The sequence below is a fragment of the Trichosurus vulpecula genome, chromosome 6 (assembly GCF_011100635.1).
Source record: "Trichosurus vulpecula isolate mTriVul1 chromosome 6, mTriVul1.pri, whole genome shotgun sequence".
Lineage (NCBI taxonomy): Eukaryota > Metazoa > Chordata > Mammalia > Diprotodontia > Phalangeridae > Trichosurus > Trichosurus vulpecula.
This window is the reverse complement of record NC_050578.1, coordinates 282,056,697-282,072,079: the sequence shown is the minus strand read 5'-3', so window position 1 is coordinate 282,072,079 and position 15,383 is coordinate 282,056,697. Positions and strand designations below refer to the sequence as shown.

The following is a 15,383-nucleotide window of genomic DNA, read 5'->3' as shown; positions in this document are numbered from 1 at the left end:
TCAGTTGGGGAATGGCTGAACAAGCTGTGGTATGTGAAGGTAATGGAATACTATTGTGCCATAAGAAATGGGGATGATACGGACTTCATAACAACCCGGAAGAACCTACACGACATAATGCTGAGTGAGCAGAGCAGAGCCAGGAGAACGTTGTGCACAGCCACAGATATATGGATTCTGTGAGGACCAACCCTGACAGACTTCGCTCTTCTCAGCAACGCAAGGTGCAGGCACAACTCCAAGGGACTCACGATGGAGAATGCTATTTACACTCAGAGAAAGAACTATGAAGTACGAATGCAGATTGAGGCACACTTCATGCTCGCCTTTTTTTCTTCTCTTTTGTTTTTGTTTTTGGGTTGTTTTTTTTTTTTTGGTTCTGTTTCTTCTTTCTCACGATTCATTCCATTGGTCATAATTCTTCTCCACAACTTGACTGGTGTATAAATTAATTTAATGTGAAAAAAGAGCCCCTGTCTGGCTCGTATGGAAAGTCATCCATTGGGCCCAGGAGGGGTCTGTGTGTGTCTGGGGGGAGGGCATTCTCACCTCTGCTAGGCTGAGACCCCCCAGCCACCCCCTCATCTTGGTGGCCACAGATCCCCACCCCATTTCAGCGGGAGTGAACAACACGCGCCCTGGGCCCATCCTGACACCCTCCTCAAGGGGAGCCCTTGGTCCTGGCACTGGGCCCTCTGGGCATCTTTCAGTCCCCTTCAGTTCACTCCCAACTCAAGGATCCTGGCTATCACGCTGGGAAACAGATCGGACTGACCTTCAAGGCTCCCTAACTCCCTCCAAAACCTCACTGGGCTGCCACATAAGCCACCCCCACCCCTTTCTGCTCCTTCCTGTTCAAGTGGTTTCCTCAGAGTTTCTGTTTTCGATTTCCTTTTCAGAGGAGAGGGGCTCCCTCACTTGTTTACACCCCTACTACATGTCCACACCTGGCACATAGTAGGTACTCAATAAATGCTGATTTAATTGAGCTGAATCCAATCTAGTCTAGCTTCCTGCCTTCCCTCAGGATGGGGGACAAGCTGCCTCTTCCTTCTATGAAGAAATGGCTTATACATGTCCAATGAACCCAGCAACATACATTTATTAAGCATCGAATGTATGCCAAGTATTGGGGATACAAATATGCAAGTAAAGCAGTCCCTGCCCTCAGGGACTACAGTCTAGTTGGGGCTGAGACATATTCCCAGACAGGTCAGTGACCAGCCAGGAAGGAGCTGCCCATTTCTGCAGTCCGTCATCCAGGGCCTGGGGCTGTATGACTTTAGGTAGCCCCCTCTCTGGGCCTCAGTTTCTCCATATGTAAAATGAAGAAGTTAAACTAGGGGATCACTAGGACACCTTGTAGCTCTAGACTCTTGGCCTCAGTTTACTCACCTGCAGAATGGGAGGGGGCATAACCCTTGCCTGTCTCCCTCTGAAGCCTGTGGGAAGGATACCTTGAGACAAAGGACAGAAGGTGTTTTGTGACTGGGAGGAGGAGGATGAGGCTTCTTGAAACACACCAGAGCCTCCCTGGGGCCTCCTCCTGCCTCCCCCACCCCAGCACTGAAGTGGCTCTGCATTCAGTGGCTGAAGGCTGAGGCACCTTCTCTCCCAGCCCAGGCAGTCCTGGAGTCTGAGCCTGACCCTGAGTTGGGCGGCTGCCTGGCGACCCCCTTCCCCTCATCTGCAGCTGCAGAGAAAGCAGCAGGATCTGGCCCATCCCAAAGGATCCAACTTCCCAAAAGAAGGAGAAAAATGCTAAAGCAAAGCATTTTCTCAGGAAAAGGGAGGTGGCGCTTGACCCCCCCCCACTTCCTGATGGGGCGGCTGAGTGGGGACCCAAGGGCTCTGCTCTCCTCAGGGGCAGGGGGAGAACAATGGCCAGCTGCTGCGGGCAGGGGGGCCACCCAAACCTCCCACCAACAGCTCCCAGGACCCTGGCCCCCTTTCTTCCTCTGTCCCTGTATGATGTCTATGGAGGGGCCAGGGGCCTGGGAAGGCCTCGCAAGGGATGAATTCAATGTTCCAGCTTCATTTAAGCTGCATGTGAGTGTGTACCCTGGTTCTCCTTCTCCGTGGGGTGGACGTGCTGACCCGCTCCGGACATGGCCATCTTGGGGAGGAGGACGAGAGGGGTCATCAAGGCAGGCAGGGGGTCCCCTCCTTTTGGGTCTGGGAAAGAACAAACTAGGTACTTCTTGGGGGATTTGGTGTTTGCTAGAATTCCTTCAAAGACTCTGTGTTTGGTGTCTAGAGAGTGCTTTGGACAACACGTCCATCTGGGCTTCTGGCCTTTGGATGGGAATGTGTCCATAGGCCTCAGCCAGATGCCGAGCTTAGTTCCATGTGCAGGAGGGATGGTGCCTAGACTGTGTGTCGTGGGGATCCATCAGAGGCATGTGAGCCTGGGCAAACCCACACCTCTCCTGGGCCTTGGAGAACAAGGGAGCCCTTGGTACCAAGCTGCATCCATAGAGCCCCTCTGTGGACCCATCTGCCTTTCAAAGTGAATGGTGTATGGAGATGAGGCAAGGTAGCCTAGGGGTCTGGGTCAGTCAGATTGGGAGCAAGTCCTCTGATCCTAACCAAGACCAGCCTCACAGTGTCCCAAGTGGAAGGATATCATTCAACAGAGCTGGCCCACAATCTTGCCTCGGGCACGGTGGGTGGGGTTGGGCCTGCCTCATGGCCACATGCACAAGAGCTGGGCTGGAAGCCAAGCAGAAGACACTGCATTGGGGCCGGTGGTGTTAGGCCCCAAGAGCCATCAGGCAGTTTGTAATTGGATTGGAGATGTAAGTCCCACTAACAGATGATCATGGGGTGGGGCTGGACTTGTGTCCATGCATCCACCACTAAAGAGGAGGGCCCCTGGGGAACAGGGCACTTTTCAAACTGTGTCACTGGGCTGGCAAAGGCAGGAGCCCCAGGGTTAGACCGTGGGAGCGACCCCCATGGATGTAGGGTGGACCCAAGGACCCATGGATTGCCTCGCCTGTTCCAAGGAGCCTGGCCCAGAGAGCAGCTGAGGAGCTGCCCTCACCCCGGGCCTCAGAGGTGGCCTCCACACTCATCTTCACATCCAGACGTTCCAGCTCCCTCTGCAAACCTTGGACCCGATAAGCCCGTGCCCAGTGAGTGCACAGGCCAAAAAAAACCTTCTCCACTGAGAAGAGCTGCCTCTGACCCCCTTCTCTTGGAAAAGAGGGTGAAATGAAGCTTCTGGTGGCCCTCGAGGTGGTGGGGACCCCTGGCCTTACATGGTCTCCCAGAGATTTCCATGATCTCTCAGCTGGTCTTGGCAACATGAAGGCCTTGTAGATCACACAGTCAAGGGGCCAGCCTCCCCCAGGTCCCCCCAGGACTCCAGAGGGTTGCCCCCTCCCCACCTCCTCCTCCATCCCGTCTGGGGCCTGCTACCTGATGCTTTCTCCTCTTCCTCTCCATAGGTGACTGTCACGACCATTGGCTACGGAGACAAGGTGCCACAGACTTGGATCGGGAAGACCATCGCCTCCTGTTTCTCAGTCTTTGCCATCTCATTCTTTGCCCTCCCGGCGGTAGGTGACATCTCGTCTCAGGGTCGCTGCCCCCTTCCTGGGTGATGTTTGGAGATCCCAGTGCCAGGGGAGCCTAGAACACATCTGGCTCTTGCCAGGAGAGGCCCTGGGCAGCCAAGGCTCACACTCTTCTCTCCTGCAGGGGATCCTTGGTTCTGGTTTTGCCCTGAAGGTCCAGCAGAAACAGAGACAGAAGCATTTCAATCGCCAGATCCCCGCTGCGGCCTCTCTCATTCAGGTAAAGTGCCTTCACTTCTTCACACCTGGGCTGTGGAAGAGCCAGGAGAGGCTTGGCCTGGGAGTCAGGAGGCCACAAAGGCCGGCTCTGCATCACCCGGAGCGAATGGCCCTGGGGGCAGCTGCCCTTCTCCAGCCAGCCCAAACAGAGCTGTGGCTTCTGCCCTCCACACAAGGGCTCCCCTTGGAGGTGGTTGGGGAAACCTCTCCTGCCCCAGGCTCCTCTGTAGCACGTCCACTTTGGGGATGCTGAGGAAATGCTAGAGATCGTAGCTGCAGGACTGTAGATTTTAGCAATGGAAGGAAGCTAAGCTGGGCAGACAGGGACAGAAACCGCCGGTCCACCCCATGCTCTCCTCAGCCCTACTGAATGCATTTCACTGAGTGGGAAGAGGGCCTGGGGAAGACCAGCAAGGATTCCTCTGCGGGTCCTCTCTGTCTGAGCAAAGCCTCCCCCAGCAGGAACGTGCCACCCCTCCCCTCCCCACCTCCCCACCCCTCCCCACCTCCCCACCCCTCCCCCCCTCCCACCATTTTGGTATTTCTTCAAAGAGCCCTTGAGGATGGGATTGTTCAATCAGCCAATCAGGTCAAGGCAAAGTCTTCCCCAGGACCTTTCTTTTAGCTCGGAGGGGTCAGGTGATGTCCTTGCCGGGCCATCTCATCTCCAAAGTCCAGCACCCACATTGATTTGGAGGAAAGCACTTTGGAATCACCACTAGGGCTGAGGAGAAGAATGGTTGAATTAGTAGCTGCCCGGGTCATCAGCCTGGGAGAGCCAAGGGCCTGGCTTGGAGGCCCCCCATGGGGGGCAGCAGCACCCTTTGGAGCCAGGAGCGGCTGTTGGCCTGAGTCTCCAGGAGGTCCCACCAAAGCTACTGAGGGGTCTGTGTTTCCCACATGTTTGGGGATCCTGAGGAGATCTATTCAGGACTCAGCCTTGCGCTGACTCTGGTCTATTTGGCATCTCTGTCCTCTGCCTTTGAACCCTGTCCAGAGAACATATGGCCTGCCTGACCCTACTCGGAGAAGGACCTAGTTGACAAAGGAAGACTGTGGAGAGCAGAGGCCCCGGTAGAACTGAGAGGGCCACCGAGCAAAGGCAGAGACATTTCTGCCTCCTCCGCTCTAGCTCTGAGGCTGCTTTTCAGAGGCCTATAAATTAGGGCCATAAAATCGGACACACACTCGCTGGGGCAGAGAGCACGTTCCAGCCTCCTTTCCCGCAGGGAAGGCCCTAGCTGGGGCCAGAGTGGACACCTGTCCATCCCTTTGAACCTGAGGCATTCTAAAGACAGATGGGGCTCAGGTGGCAGCCACGGCAGCAAGGTCAAGGTTGTGGCAGATGGAGAAGCTGTGAACCCTGGTCGCTGGAAGGTGGAAGTTAGGGCTGAGGATGGAAACAAATGGAAATGTGAGAGGATCCCTAAAGGTGTGACTGGAGGTAGGACAGGACAGGCTAGACACCGTGGAAACATAGACACACAAAAGCACATATACCAGGTGCCATGCACACACAATACAACACGCATGCACACAGATGTACACAGGCATGTAATACAATATACGTGCATACACACTCCAGACAGGGCACATTTGTGACATAGACAGACACCACCTAGGTACACAGGCATGTAAGAGGGGAAGGGGAGCTGGAGGGTTCCCTCTGAGATCTAGGCCTGGCTCTGGCCCTTCTCCAGAAGGAATGTAAGTGCGAAGGTTTGGGTGTGCAATCTGCCAGGCCTGTCCTCTGCTAGGGCAGGGTGACCAGGTGACCAGGTGGCCAGGCATTCACAACCGACATGTGGCTGTATCTCACAAGGAGACTTTCTCTGTCTTACGGTCTCCCTGGCTCACAGGTAGAGCACAGGGGCCCTGGGGCCAGTTGATTTGTCAGCTCCCAAAGCTGGGCTTGGATTGAGGGGTGGGGGAGGACTCTCGTTGTCCCAGGGTCTGGGAGCCTCTCATTAACAAGAATCAGAGGCTATGTCCTTCACCCATGGGCAGCTGGGGTGGATTACTCTTGTTTAGAGGCAAGATACAGAAATGAGGGTTTGGAATTCTGACCACACGTGGTCATTCAGCCAGTTCTTCTTATATTCGCCCCCTAACCTGTCCCTCCTCACAACTTCCTCTTTCTGTGGAGAGCATCACCATCCTTTTGGTCTAGTCCCGCTTTATGAAATGCCTGCTCTCTACTAGGCCCTAGGCTAGGTACTGGGGATCCAGAGACCAAATGGACATTCACTGCCTTGCTTATGTTCTCTAGGGGAGGTCGGGATGCAGCAGACAAACAGACACAGAACAATGTGTCAGTCTGCGGAAGCGATTAAGGGGAGTCATGGGTGGTTCTCCATAGAAGGGGGCACAGGAACCGAGCCTCACTGGGCAAGGGCTATACGTGCTCAAAAGTAGCCTTCCCAGAGTGGCCGTAGGAGACTGGAGCTGGTGTTCAGGGAAGAGCTGAAGGCTGAAGTGTCTAGAGCATGGAGCAAGTGAAGGGGATTCAGGAGAAGTGGATGACCAAGCCAACAGACCAGTCTCTCCAATGTACTTGGGGGCATCATGTGTGCTGGGAGTGTTGGGGGCCTCAAGGACAGTTCTCTTCAGCTATGCTTTAGACTCAGCAGCTTCCAAGGACCCTTCCCCAGGTCAAGGGGGAATCTGGGTCAGACTGATGCTCCCGCACCATGAGACGCTATTGACCAGTGTTCTTGGTCTTTATTCCAGTACAGACGTGGGTCCAGGTAATACACAGATGGCATATGGAGCATGTCCCCCAAAAAACTTTCCGTTCCAAGAACATCAGGATAGCACGTTCAGAACTGAGAAAAAGCCAACATCCAAAACAAATGAAACTGGAGGCAACCCAAGTGTCTAACAATGAAGGGATAGTCAAATAAATTGTGGTGCCTTAATGTCATGGAATATTATAATGCAATTAAGACTAAGTGTGAGAAGCATAAGGAAATCTGGTCCGACCTTTATGAAATAAAGCAAAATCCCAACAACAACAAAGGCAGACTGAGGGCGACATGGTCCACCCTGGTGGTGACCACATTAGAGGGAACGTAAGTGAGACAGAAGGAAAAGACAAAGAGCTCTGATGGGAATGAGCTCTGGGGTGGGGCTGAGAAACTAGGAGGTTTTATGCATTGAACTTAATTAAATTAAATGTAAATAGTTACAAGGCAAGTTTAATTAGTTCCATCACTGTTTACTATTAAATTTATAATGTCATTAAAAATTCTCTGCTGCTCCCAAATTGTCACCTTTACAACCATCCATTCACCCATCTATCTTTCCATCAGCCCATCTGTCTATCCTCCCATCCATTCATCCATCCATCCATCCACCCATCTATCCTTCCATCCATCCATCCATCCACTCATCTATCCTTCCACCAACCCATCTATCTATCCTTCATCCATCCATCCACCCATCCATCCTTCCATCAACCCATCTGTCCATCCATCCATCCAGCCATCCGCCCATCTATCCTCCCATCCATTCATCCATCCATCCATCCGCCCATCTATCCTTCCACCAACCCATCTGTCCTTCCATCCATCCATCCATCCGCCCATCTGTCCTTCCATCCATCCACCCATCCATCCATCCATCCGCCCATCTATCCTTCATCCATCCATCCATCCACCCATCCATCCATCCTTCCATCAACCCATCTGTCCTTCCACCCATCTATCCTTCCATCCACCCATCCATCCATCCATCCATCCATCCATCCATCCATCCATATATCCTTATTTATTTTCTTTCACCATCTATCCATCCACAGAGAGAAAGGAAAGTCTGTGGATGTGCCTTGAACAAAAGTGAATTTCTAAGATTCAGGATGAACAGGCTTCTCCTTTATCGATGATTTCAGACGGCCTGGAGATGCTATGCGGCTGAGAATCCCGATTCTTCAACATGGAAGATTTATATCCGAAAACCTGCCCGAAATTATCACCTGCTGTCACCCAGTCCCAAACCCAAGAAATCTGTCATGGTAACCAACCTGTTGTCCTTTTTTCTGGTGGGGGCTGCCTCCCTGGTGTTCTTTTCTGAAGTGGGTCAGTTCTGGTTCTTGTTCTAGGACATAGGTTCTATTGGGGGGAGGGTGCCCAAATACATGGGCAGATGTGTGCACACCTTGGTGTTTGCATTCAATGCTGTTTGTGGGACTTGGGAATTCTTGGCCTACTCTTCCCTCTTGCCCGCCACATACAGAAACCAGAGATTAATCAGCAAACACTCATTAGGTGACTACTGTGTGCCAGGCACCATCTTTGGTACAGGAGATATAAAAACAAAAGCCCAATGCTCATGTTTTATATGTACATGTGTCAGTATATGGATATGCTCTTCATCCTTCATTTTTGAAAAGGACCAGTGACATCACAGGGTGATGTCTTCACTTGGTGTGAATCGGATGAAAGTGAGACAGAGCTGGGCAAGGCCGTCAGCCTCACTCAGTCTTCCTGGATCACAGAAGTCCAGTGGTAGGACAAAAGTCAAGATGGCATATGTGTGTATATACACATGGAAAGAGAGGAGAGAGAGGGAGAAAGGGGGAGGGAGAGAGAGAGGGAGAGGGGGAAAGGGGAAGAGAGAGGGAGGGGGGGGGAGGGGGGGAGAGAGAGAGGGAGAGAGAGAAAGAAACAAAGAACATATACAAAGTGACCCCCCCAGGGGAAAAGAAAGGCTTCTTGCAGAAAGTGGGATCTGTTAGTCTGGAACAAGACGAAGGCTTTTAGAGTTGGGGAGAAGGAAGAGCCTCCACCCAGGAGTGGTAGCTAAGTGCCAAGTCACGGAGATGGGAGATGGAGTGCTGGGTGTGGCATTCCTGGGTGACAGTTTGTGGAAGGGAGTCACGTGTCACCAGAAAGGTGGGAAGGGGCCACATTAGGAAGAGGTGTCAGCACCAGAGACTTTCTGGTTGATCTTGGAGTTCTAAGGGAGCAATGGAGTTCATGGAGCAGTAGAGGGATGTGGCCAAGCCTAGACTTCAGGGAAATCCCACTCGAGACTTTGTGGATTGAATGGAGGGGATGCTTGGGTCAGGGCATCCCCTTAGGAGGCTCTTGGAGGAATTCAGAAGGGAGGTGAAGAGGCCCTGGCTGTGGATGGTGTCGCCATGGATGTGGAGAGAAGGGGATGGATGGAAGAAATGGTGGCAACGAGTCAGGAAGAGTGAAAAGTCAGGGACGGCACTGAGGTTGCCATGCTGGGAGGCTGGGAGGGCTCTCAACCTGGGTGAGGAAATTCAGAAAAGAGGACAGTTTGGGGGAAGGTAGTGAATTCTGTTTGGAGCATGATGAGTGTGAGGTCCCTCCAAGTCATTTCAGTTTGAAATACCCAAGAGGCAGCTAGTGAAGTGATACCTTCACTGGGAGAGAAACTGAGGCTCACTATCCCAGGGTTTGTGAGTCACAGCCAGAGTGAGCTCCTGGGAGATGAGGAGATCACAGAGCTTGAGACGGAGCAGAAGCAAAGAGAAAGGCCCAAGAGTCAGCCTTGGGGACACCCACTGTCAAAAGAGTTTATGTGGTCATCTGGGTCTGCTGTTTTTTAGGTAAAGAAGAAAAAATTCAAATTGGAGAAAGACAATGGGGTTGGCACTGGCGACAAAACATTGACGGTGCCACACATCACTTATGACCACATAACAGAGGAGAGAAAGGCAGACCAGTTTTCCATCGATGGATACGAAAATTCTGGTAAGAAATGCATGGGAAGCCAGATTTAGAGAGGCTGGGAGGACAGAATGCCAGTCTTTGAAAGACTGCCCAGGGGCAGCAGGACTGGCTTCCTCCTGCTTGGCCTCAGCTATCAGATCCAGGAGCCACAGCATGGATGAGGGTGGGGTGACGGGGGGAGTTGTGAAGGCAGATTGAAGATTAAAAAAAGGAAATCCTTCCTAACGGTGACAGCTGCTTATCTGTGGAATGGATTTCCTCGGGAGGCAGCTCATCCCACCCTGTAGAGGTCTTCAAGATGGTCATTAGTCCCACACACTGTCAAGGAGAGTCTTGCTCATTAGTAGGTTGACTAGAGGCCTCTGGGGTGCACAGAAGGGGAGACTTTTGTCTCTGTGAAAAAGGGGGCGCTTGTGTGCTAAAGCTGAACAAGATTCCCATTTCCCTGTCATGTCAGCAGGTCCGAGAAGCGGTGGGGGGGGGGGGGGGCGGGCGGGGCTGTCTCATAGCCCAGGTATCTGCAGACTTTCCCCTTTTCTTTGGAAAATCAGTCACAGCCCCTTATTTGTGGCCAGTGTGTCTCTCCCTCCACCCTTACCTCTCTCTCTTTTCCCCCTCTCTCCTTTCCCCTCCCCCCTCCCCTTCCTCCTCTGAGCTGAGAAGTGGTTGGGATGGGGTGTCAAATCCTATTTGATATCGCTTTATCTTTTGACCATTGGTCTTGTGAGCTCTGGGCTTCAGTTCAGAACGCCAGTCACACCCATCCTGCTTCAAGGAGACATAAATGTTGGTGAAAACCTCCACATAGGGCAGCCTCCTTCCCACAAAAGGCACAGATCGACATGTTTTGAAAACATTGGGCTGTCCTAACGGCCCAACCCCAAATGTTTTGTGTGAGTCCCCACCATTGAACCATTGGCTTCCTTCTGGAAATCTTTGCTAATGAGACAATCATTTCTTTGGATTGGATGTGTTTAAAGCCTTTGAGGAGCTGGGCAGAACAAGGCACCCCTTGGCAGAAGGAAGCTCTTATGGATTAAATGGTGTGGGCTAGACTCTGTGTCTCACCTCCACCCACCCAGCCTTTGGACTGATGCTGCCTCCATCACAAACTGGGCCACTGGGGGGTGGGGTGGGCACAGGATGAACACATCAGCTCTGTCTGAGGGTATACTTGAAGCCTGCGTGTGATTGGCTTTAGGAGTGTTGGTGGTGATATAGTGCTCTGGGGTACCTAGAGCCCACGCCTCCCCCCAAGAGCCATCCCTCCCCCTACCTCCTCCTTGTGGTGGCCTTTGAATCTCCTCTCCCCCCAAACTCTCCCAAGCCTACAGGCCCAATGAGCCAGATAACGGGCCTGGATGGCAGAAGAAAAGAAAGGATTTTGTTGTGGGCCCGGCAGGCTTTTGTGTGCACGTGCAGCCCGTGGCCGCCTGGGGCCCCTGAGGACCTGCATCCACACACATCTGCTCCCAATTACATTCTCAGGCTGAAGGCAGAGAGGCCGGAAGTCCTATGACAAAGACTGGCTCCCACAGTGCTCCTCTGCCCGTTCCCTGCTGCCTTACCATGGCCAAACAAATCCAATTTGTATTTTAGAGCCAAAACATGGTGAAAACACTTGTTAACAGACTCCAGGCATCGCCACCCATACCTGCTGCCTCCTCTGATGGGGTTTGGTTCAAGCCCCGCCAGACCTTGGGGCTCCCCAGTGCCCACTGGCTCACACACAAAGGGCGATTGTCTGGACAAATGCCCCAAGCACCCACCATTCAGCATTCATCAACTCCCCCATTCTCTCCATGCAAATGATAGCGTTTTGAAAATGCTAATGTATAGATGGTGGGCACAAAGAAAGAGGCCTTCTGGGGAGAGAAAAGTCCCCAGCGATCTTGTTGAATGGGGCACAGGCTGAAATTACGTCTGGCCATTCACACTATTTGGAGTTATTAAGTCGTTAGTGATGTCGATGGAATGTTAATGATGCTAGAAATATAGACCAGGCTAGGCGTCCTTTGTGACATGAGATTTCCCCTTCCCCACTGGACAAACTGTCACACACCATCAGGTTTCTCTAGCCAGAGTGGGGGCCCAGGGAACAGGAGAAGCCTTCATGCTCACGGCCTGGGGGCCCTGCTGATGTCCACAGTATACTTGCCTCTTTGCATCCTGGGCATGAGTTTGGGGGAAGGGGAGATTCAAAGGCCAACACAACAGAGCCTAGCACATGGCAGTTAATAAAGGCTGATTGACAGCAGCGTCGCCCCCCCCCCCCCCCCCCCGTCCCCCCCTCCGCCCCCGCCCTTGGGGCACTGCCTGGCCAAAGGAGAGGCCACAGAGAGCCAGTACAGTCGAAGGTTTGTTCTGATCTTGGTGGCGCTTGGGATCGCTCATGGACTCTGCCAAGGGAGGCTGCCATCTTGATTTGAGGTTATGATATTAGGCTCAGGAAATCTGGGTCCCCTTTGGAGAGGGGCAGCTGGCCTGGACTTCTTAGCAGGCCTGCTGCAGCTGATGGTCTTCTATAGCTGCTCCTAAATGGAGTCATAGGCAGGAGGAGATGGGGCCCTGGGGGAGCACCCAAGGCAGCCATTGGAGTCCCAGCTCCCAACTGAGAAGGTCCCTGGGAAACAGCTGGTCAGGCTATCCTTGCACAGGGCTCAGGAGCCTTAAAAAAGCACATCTTCTCAGATAGTCAGTCAGGAAAGATTCATGAAGCTCCCACTATGTGCTGGGCACTGTGATGAATGCTTTTCTCTCATCTTCTATCTCCTGAGTTTCCTTATCCATCACATAGGGTCAGAGGTCTCTGCCCTGTCATGTCAACCTCATGTCCCATAGGGACAGTGAAATATGTGGTGGGGAAGAACTACGACTTTAGAATCAGGGGTCAGTGTTCAAATCCTGGCTCATGGCAGCTGCTCGAAAGGGGAAAGCTTCCCTTCCCCACAACCTCCCAGGCCTCCAGGTCTGGATGTTTGGCAGCATGGCACTGGGGAAAGAGCCCTGCATTAGCCACCCACCAAAGCTGAAACTCCGGTGCTCATCCTTATTCCTCTCTGGGCCTTGACTCCCCCAGCCTGGGTGGGCATAGGATCGAGTCAACAAGCCCCATGTTCCTTTCTGGTTCAGCCTCTGGAGGATCCAGGTGGTGAAGGTTCCCCTTCATTAGGCCCATGAGCAGAGAGCAGAGCCTGCTCTGGGATTCACCGTGGGGACGGAGGCACCCAGCCCAGAGCCCACGTTGCCCACATCGGGATGGCCGTGCTGGAGCTCGGCCTCCATGGTCCTTGGGAAGCTGTCCGGCTCGCTCAGAAGCGCTGTGAACACAGACCACATGCCCCTCTCTCCTGGGAACAGGGAGGCTTGTTTTCCATGGGAGTTGGGGCTCGTTGTTTCAACATTTTCCCTCAATGATTGGTAAATTCCTTTGGTGTCAACCTGGCTTTGACTGTCATTCTCATGTAAAACCTGTCAGGATGAGCCTGACCGTGTGGCCAGAACCCAAATGGAGACCATACCTCGGGCCTGGGCCCTCGGCCAGGATGAATGCCAGGGGACCCTTTTCCTGGACAGCTTTCTCCCTCATTAAGTCTGAGTGGAGGATGAAGGCCAGCCTTGCGGACGCACCAGCCAGAGTTGCCCTACTTGCCGACTCCCAGGCTAAGCCCAGGCTTGTCTTCATTACTTGTGACATCAACAATTAAAGTCACTTTGACATTAAGCCTTTCCCTGGCTCTGCTCTGCTTTTACTCTTGACTCGAAAGCCCCTGGGTAGGGGTCCTCTAGTCAGAGGCTGCCAGAGCCCGAGGGCCCTCCTTACAGGCCTCCCTCCCAGCCCCCTCGTTTTGCAGAAACAGAAACTGAGGCTGGTCCCAATTGCACAGCTAGGCACTGACTGAGCCGGCTGTCTCCGGAATCGGTGTTCAACTGTTCCCACCCTCCACTCCCCCACCCCCAGTGTTCCATTTCCCAGACTCCCAGGGTCTAGGCCACAGTATGCTTCCATGCATAAGCCCATTGCCTGGAAAGGTCCATGTTTTCTGAGAGGGACTTCCTTGGGGAAGGAGAGCAAGGCTGTGTGCGTGGGAGCGGGGCCTGAGGCAGATGTGGGGCTTAGGGAGAGGGGCCCCCGGGGCCAGCTTCTCAAGGCTGACGCATGTAACTCATTTCCCCATTAAGAGTTCTGAGAACATCTGGAGACATTTGGCAATCTCCTTCCTCACTAATCGCTTTGATGCTTGTGTGAGGTGGGAAGCTGGACCTTGTTCTCCTTGGTGAGAAGACAGCAGAGGAGGCAGGGGCTCTAACAAGGGTGGGCCCTTTGTTTGTTTGTCCCAGAATCCAGGGGCCTTCATCCTTCCCCCTTGTCTTGGGGCTCTGAGAATCGAATCCTCTTTGCTGCCTCTGGGGGCTAGCTGGGAGTGGCCTGCTGGCTGGGCCACCACGCCAGCATGCTCCGTTCTCAGGCGCCTGGTCCTAGCTCCCCTGCCACCTCCGGAGGGAGGGAGGGCAGCTCTTGAGAACATGGGGTGCAGGGTAGGGGCTGAGGCCTTTCTCTGACTTTACATGTGAAGTTCACACTGCCATCCCCTGCCCCTCACTCCCTCTCTGACTGTTCCCTGACCTCTCTGCCCAGTGGTGCCATCCCCTGCCTCTCACTCCCTTGCTGACCCAGCCCCTCTGGGTTTCCTGACCCTCAGATTGGGGGATGTGTCCCTTCTGCCCTTTCTCTTCTGTAGCCAGCTTCCTTGGGTCAGAAAAGCTGGCAGCCCTCGTCGGATGGCCATGAAGAGTTTTGCCTCTGTGTGTGTGTGTGTGTGTGTGTGTGTATACACACATGAGTGCATGTGTAAATGGGCATGTGGGGACCTCATGTGTGTCTAGATGAGGCTGCAAAGGCACCTCTCACTTCTTCTAGCCCCTTCCTTGGTTACCAAATCCCCGCCCCTGCAGTGTCTCCACACTGACCTTGCTCCCAGAGTCCCACATTCACCCACCCCAGGGCAGAGTTCTTGAGACAACAGCCTTGATAACTCCCCTGTTCTCCCCTATCCCCTCCAATCTGTCCTAAACACAGCAGCCAGAATAACCCTCTCTAGACACCAGGACATGCTACACCTCTACTATAAGCCCTTCAAAGGCTCTCTGTGACTCCTGAATAAAGTCTAGCCTACTCGATTCAAGGCTTCCATCCTGTCTTTGATCTCTCTATCTTCTTCTCTCCTAATGGGCAGTGTACCAGATAGGTGGGACTGCTCATTCACTGTCCCTGGTGCATATGCAGTATTTTCCCACCTGCAGACCTTCGTTTATGCTGTATGCACTGTGGTTGGAATGCCCTGGTTATCCAACCAGTTCCAAATCCACCTAATTGTGTTATTAACCTGACGGTCATCTCTCTATCTTCTCCATTAGACGAGTATGCGCTGCTGTATTAAAGGCTTTGCTAAAATTGAGGGAAACAAGGTACACTGAAGACCCCATCTCTACTGCGCCAACAGCTCTGTTGGAAAGGGAGGTGACATCCCTGCTGACAGGCTGACTCTTGGGGACCGCTGCTGCACCCAGCCAGCCCTGCAATCGCCCACTCTAGAAGTTTCCTTGGAATCCTTTGGAATTAAAGTCAAGCTCACTGGCCTACAATTAAGAGATTCCATTTTCTCTCCTTTCTTGAAAATTATCTGGCCATTGGCCTTGCCCCAGCCCTGTCCTCCCTCTCCCATTGTCCATGTTCCTTAGGAAGGCGATGCCAGTGAGTGACTCAGTCATCCCATGGGCAAGTCATTCTGGAGCTGAGGTTGTGGCTCATCTGGGCCAGTGGATCCAGCTTCATGCAGAGCATCAAGGGGTCTCTCCTATGACTGATCTTGGGGGTCAT

General features: G+C 53.1%; 1 protein-coding gene across 1 annotated transcript in view; it reads left to right on the top strand.

Moving 5' to 3' along the window:
* Positions 1–15,383, top strand: part of KCNQ1 (potassium voltage-gated channel subfamily Q member 1) — a 275,625-nt gene that overhangs the window by 104,360 nt on the left and 155,882 nt on the right. Inside the window, exons 7-10 of the mRNA XM_036765323.1 lie at positions 3,453–3,563; positions 3,706–3,801; positions 7,690–7,812; positions 9,379–9,523. Of these exons, the coding sequence (XP_036621218.1) occupies positions 3,453–3,563; positions 3,706–3,801; positions 7,690–7,812; positions 9,379–9,523 (475 nt within the window). The remainder of the gene's footprint in view (positions 1–3,452; positions 3,564–3,705; positions 3,802–7,689; positions 7,813–9,378; positions 9,524–15,383) is intronic.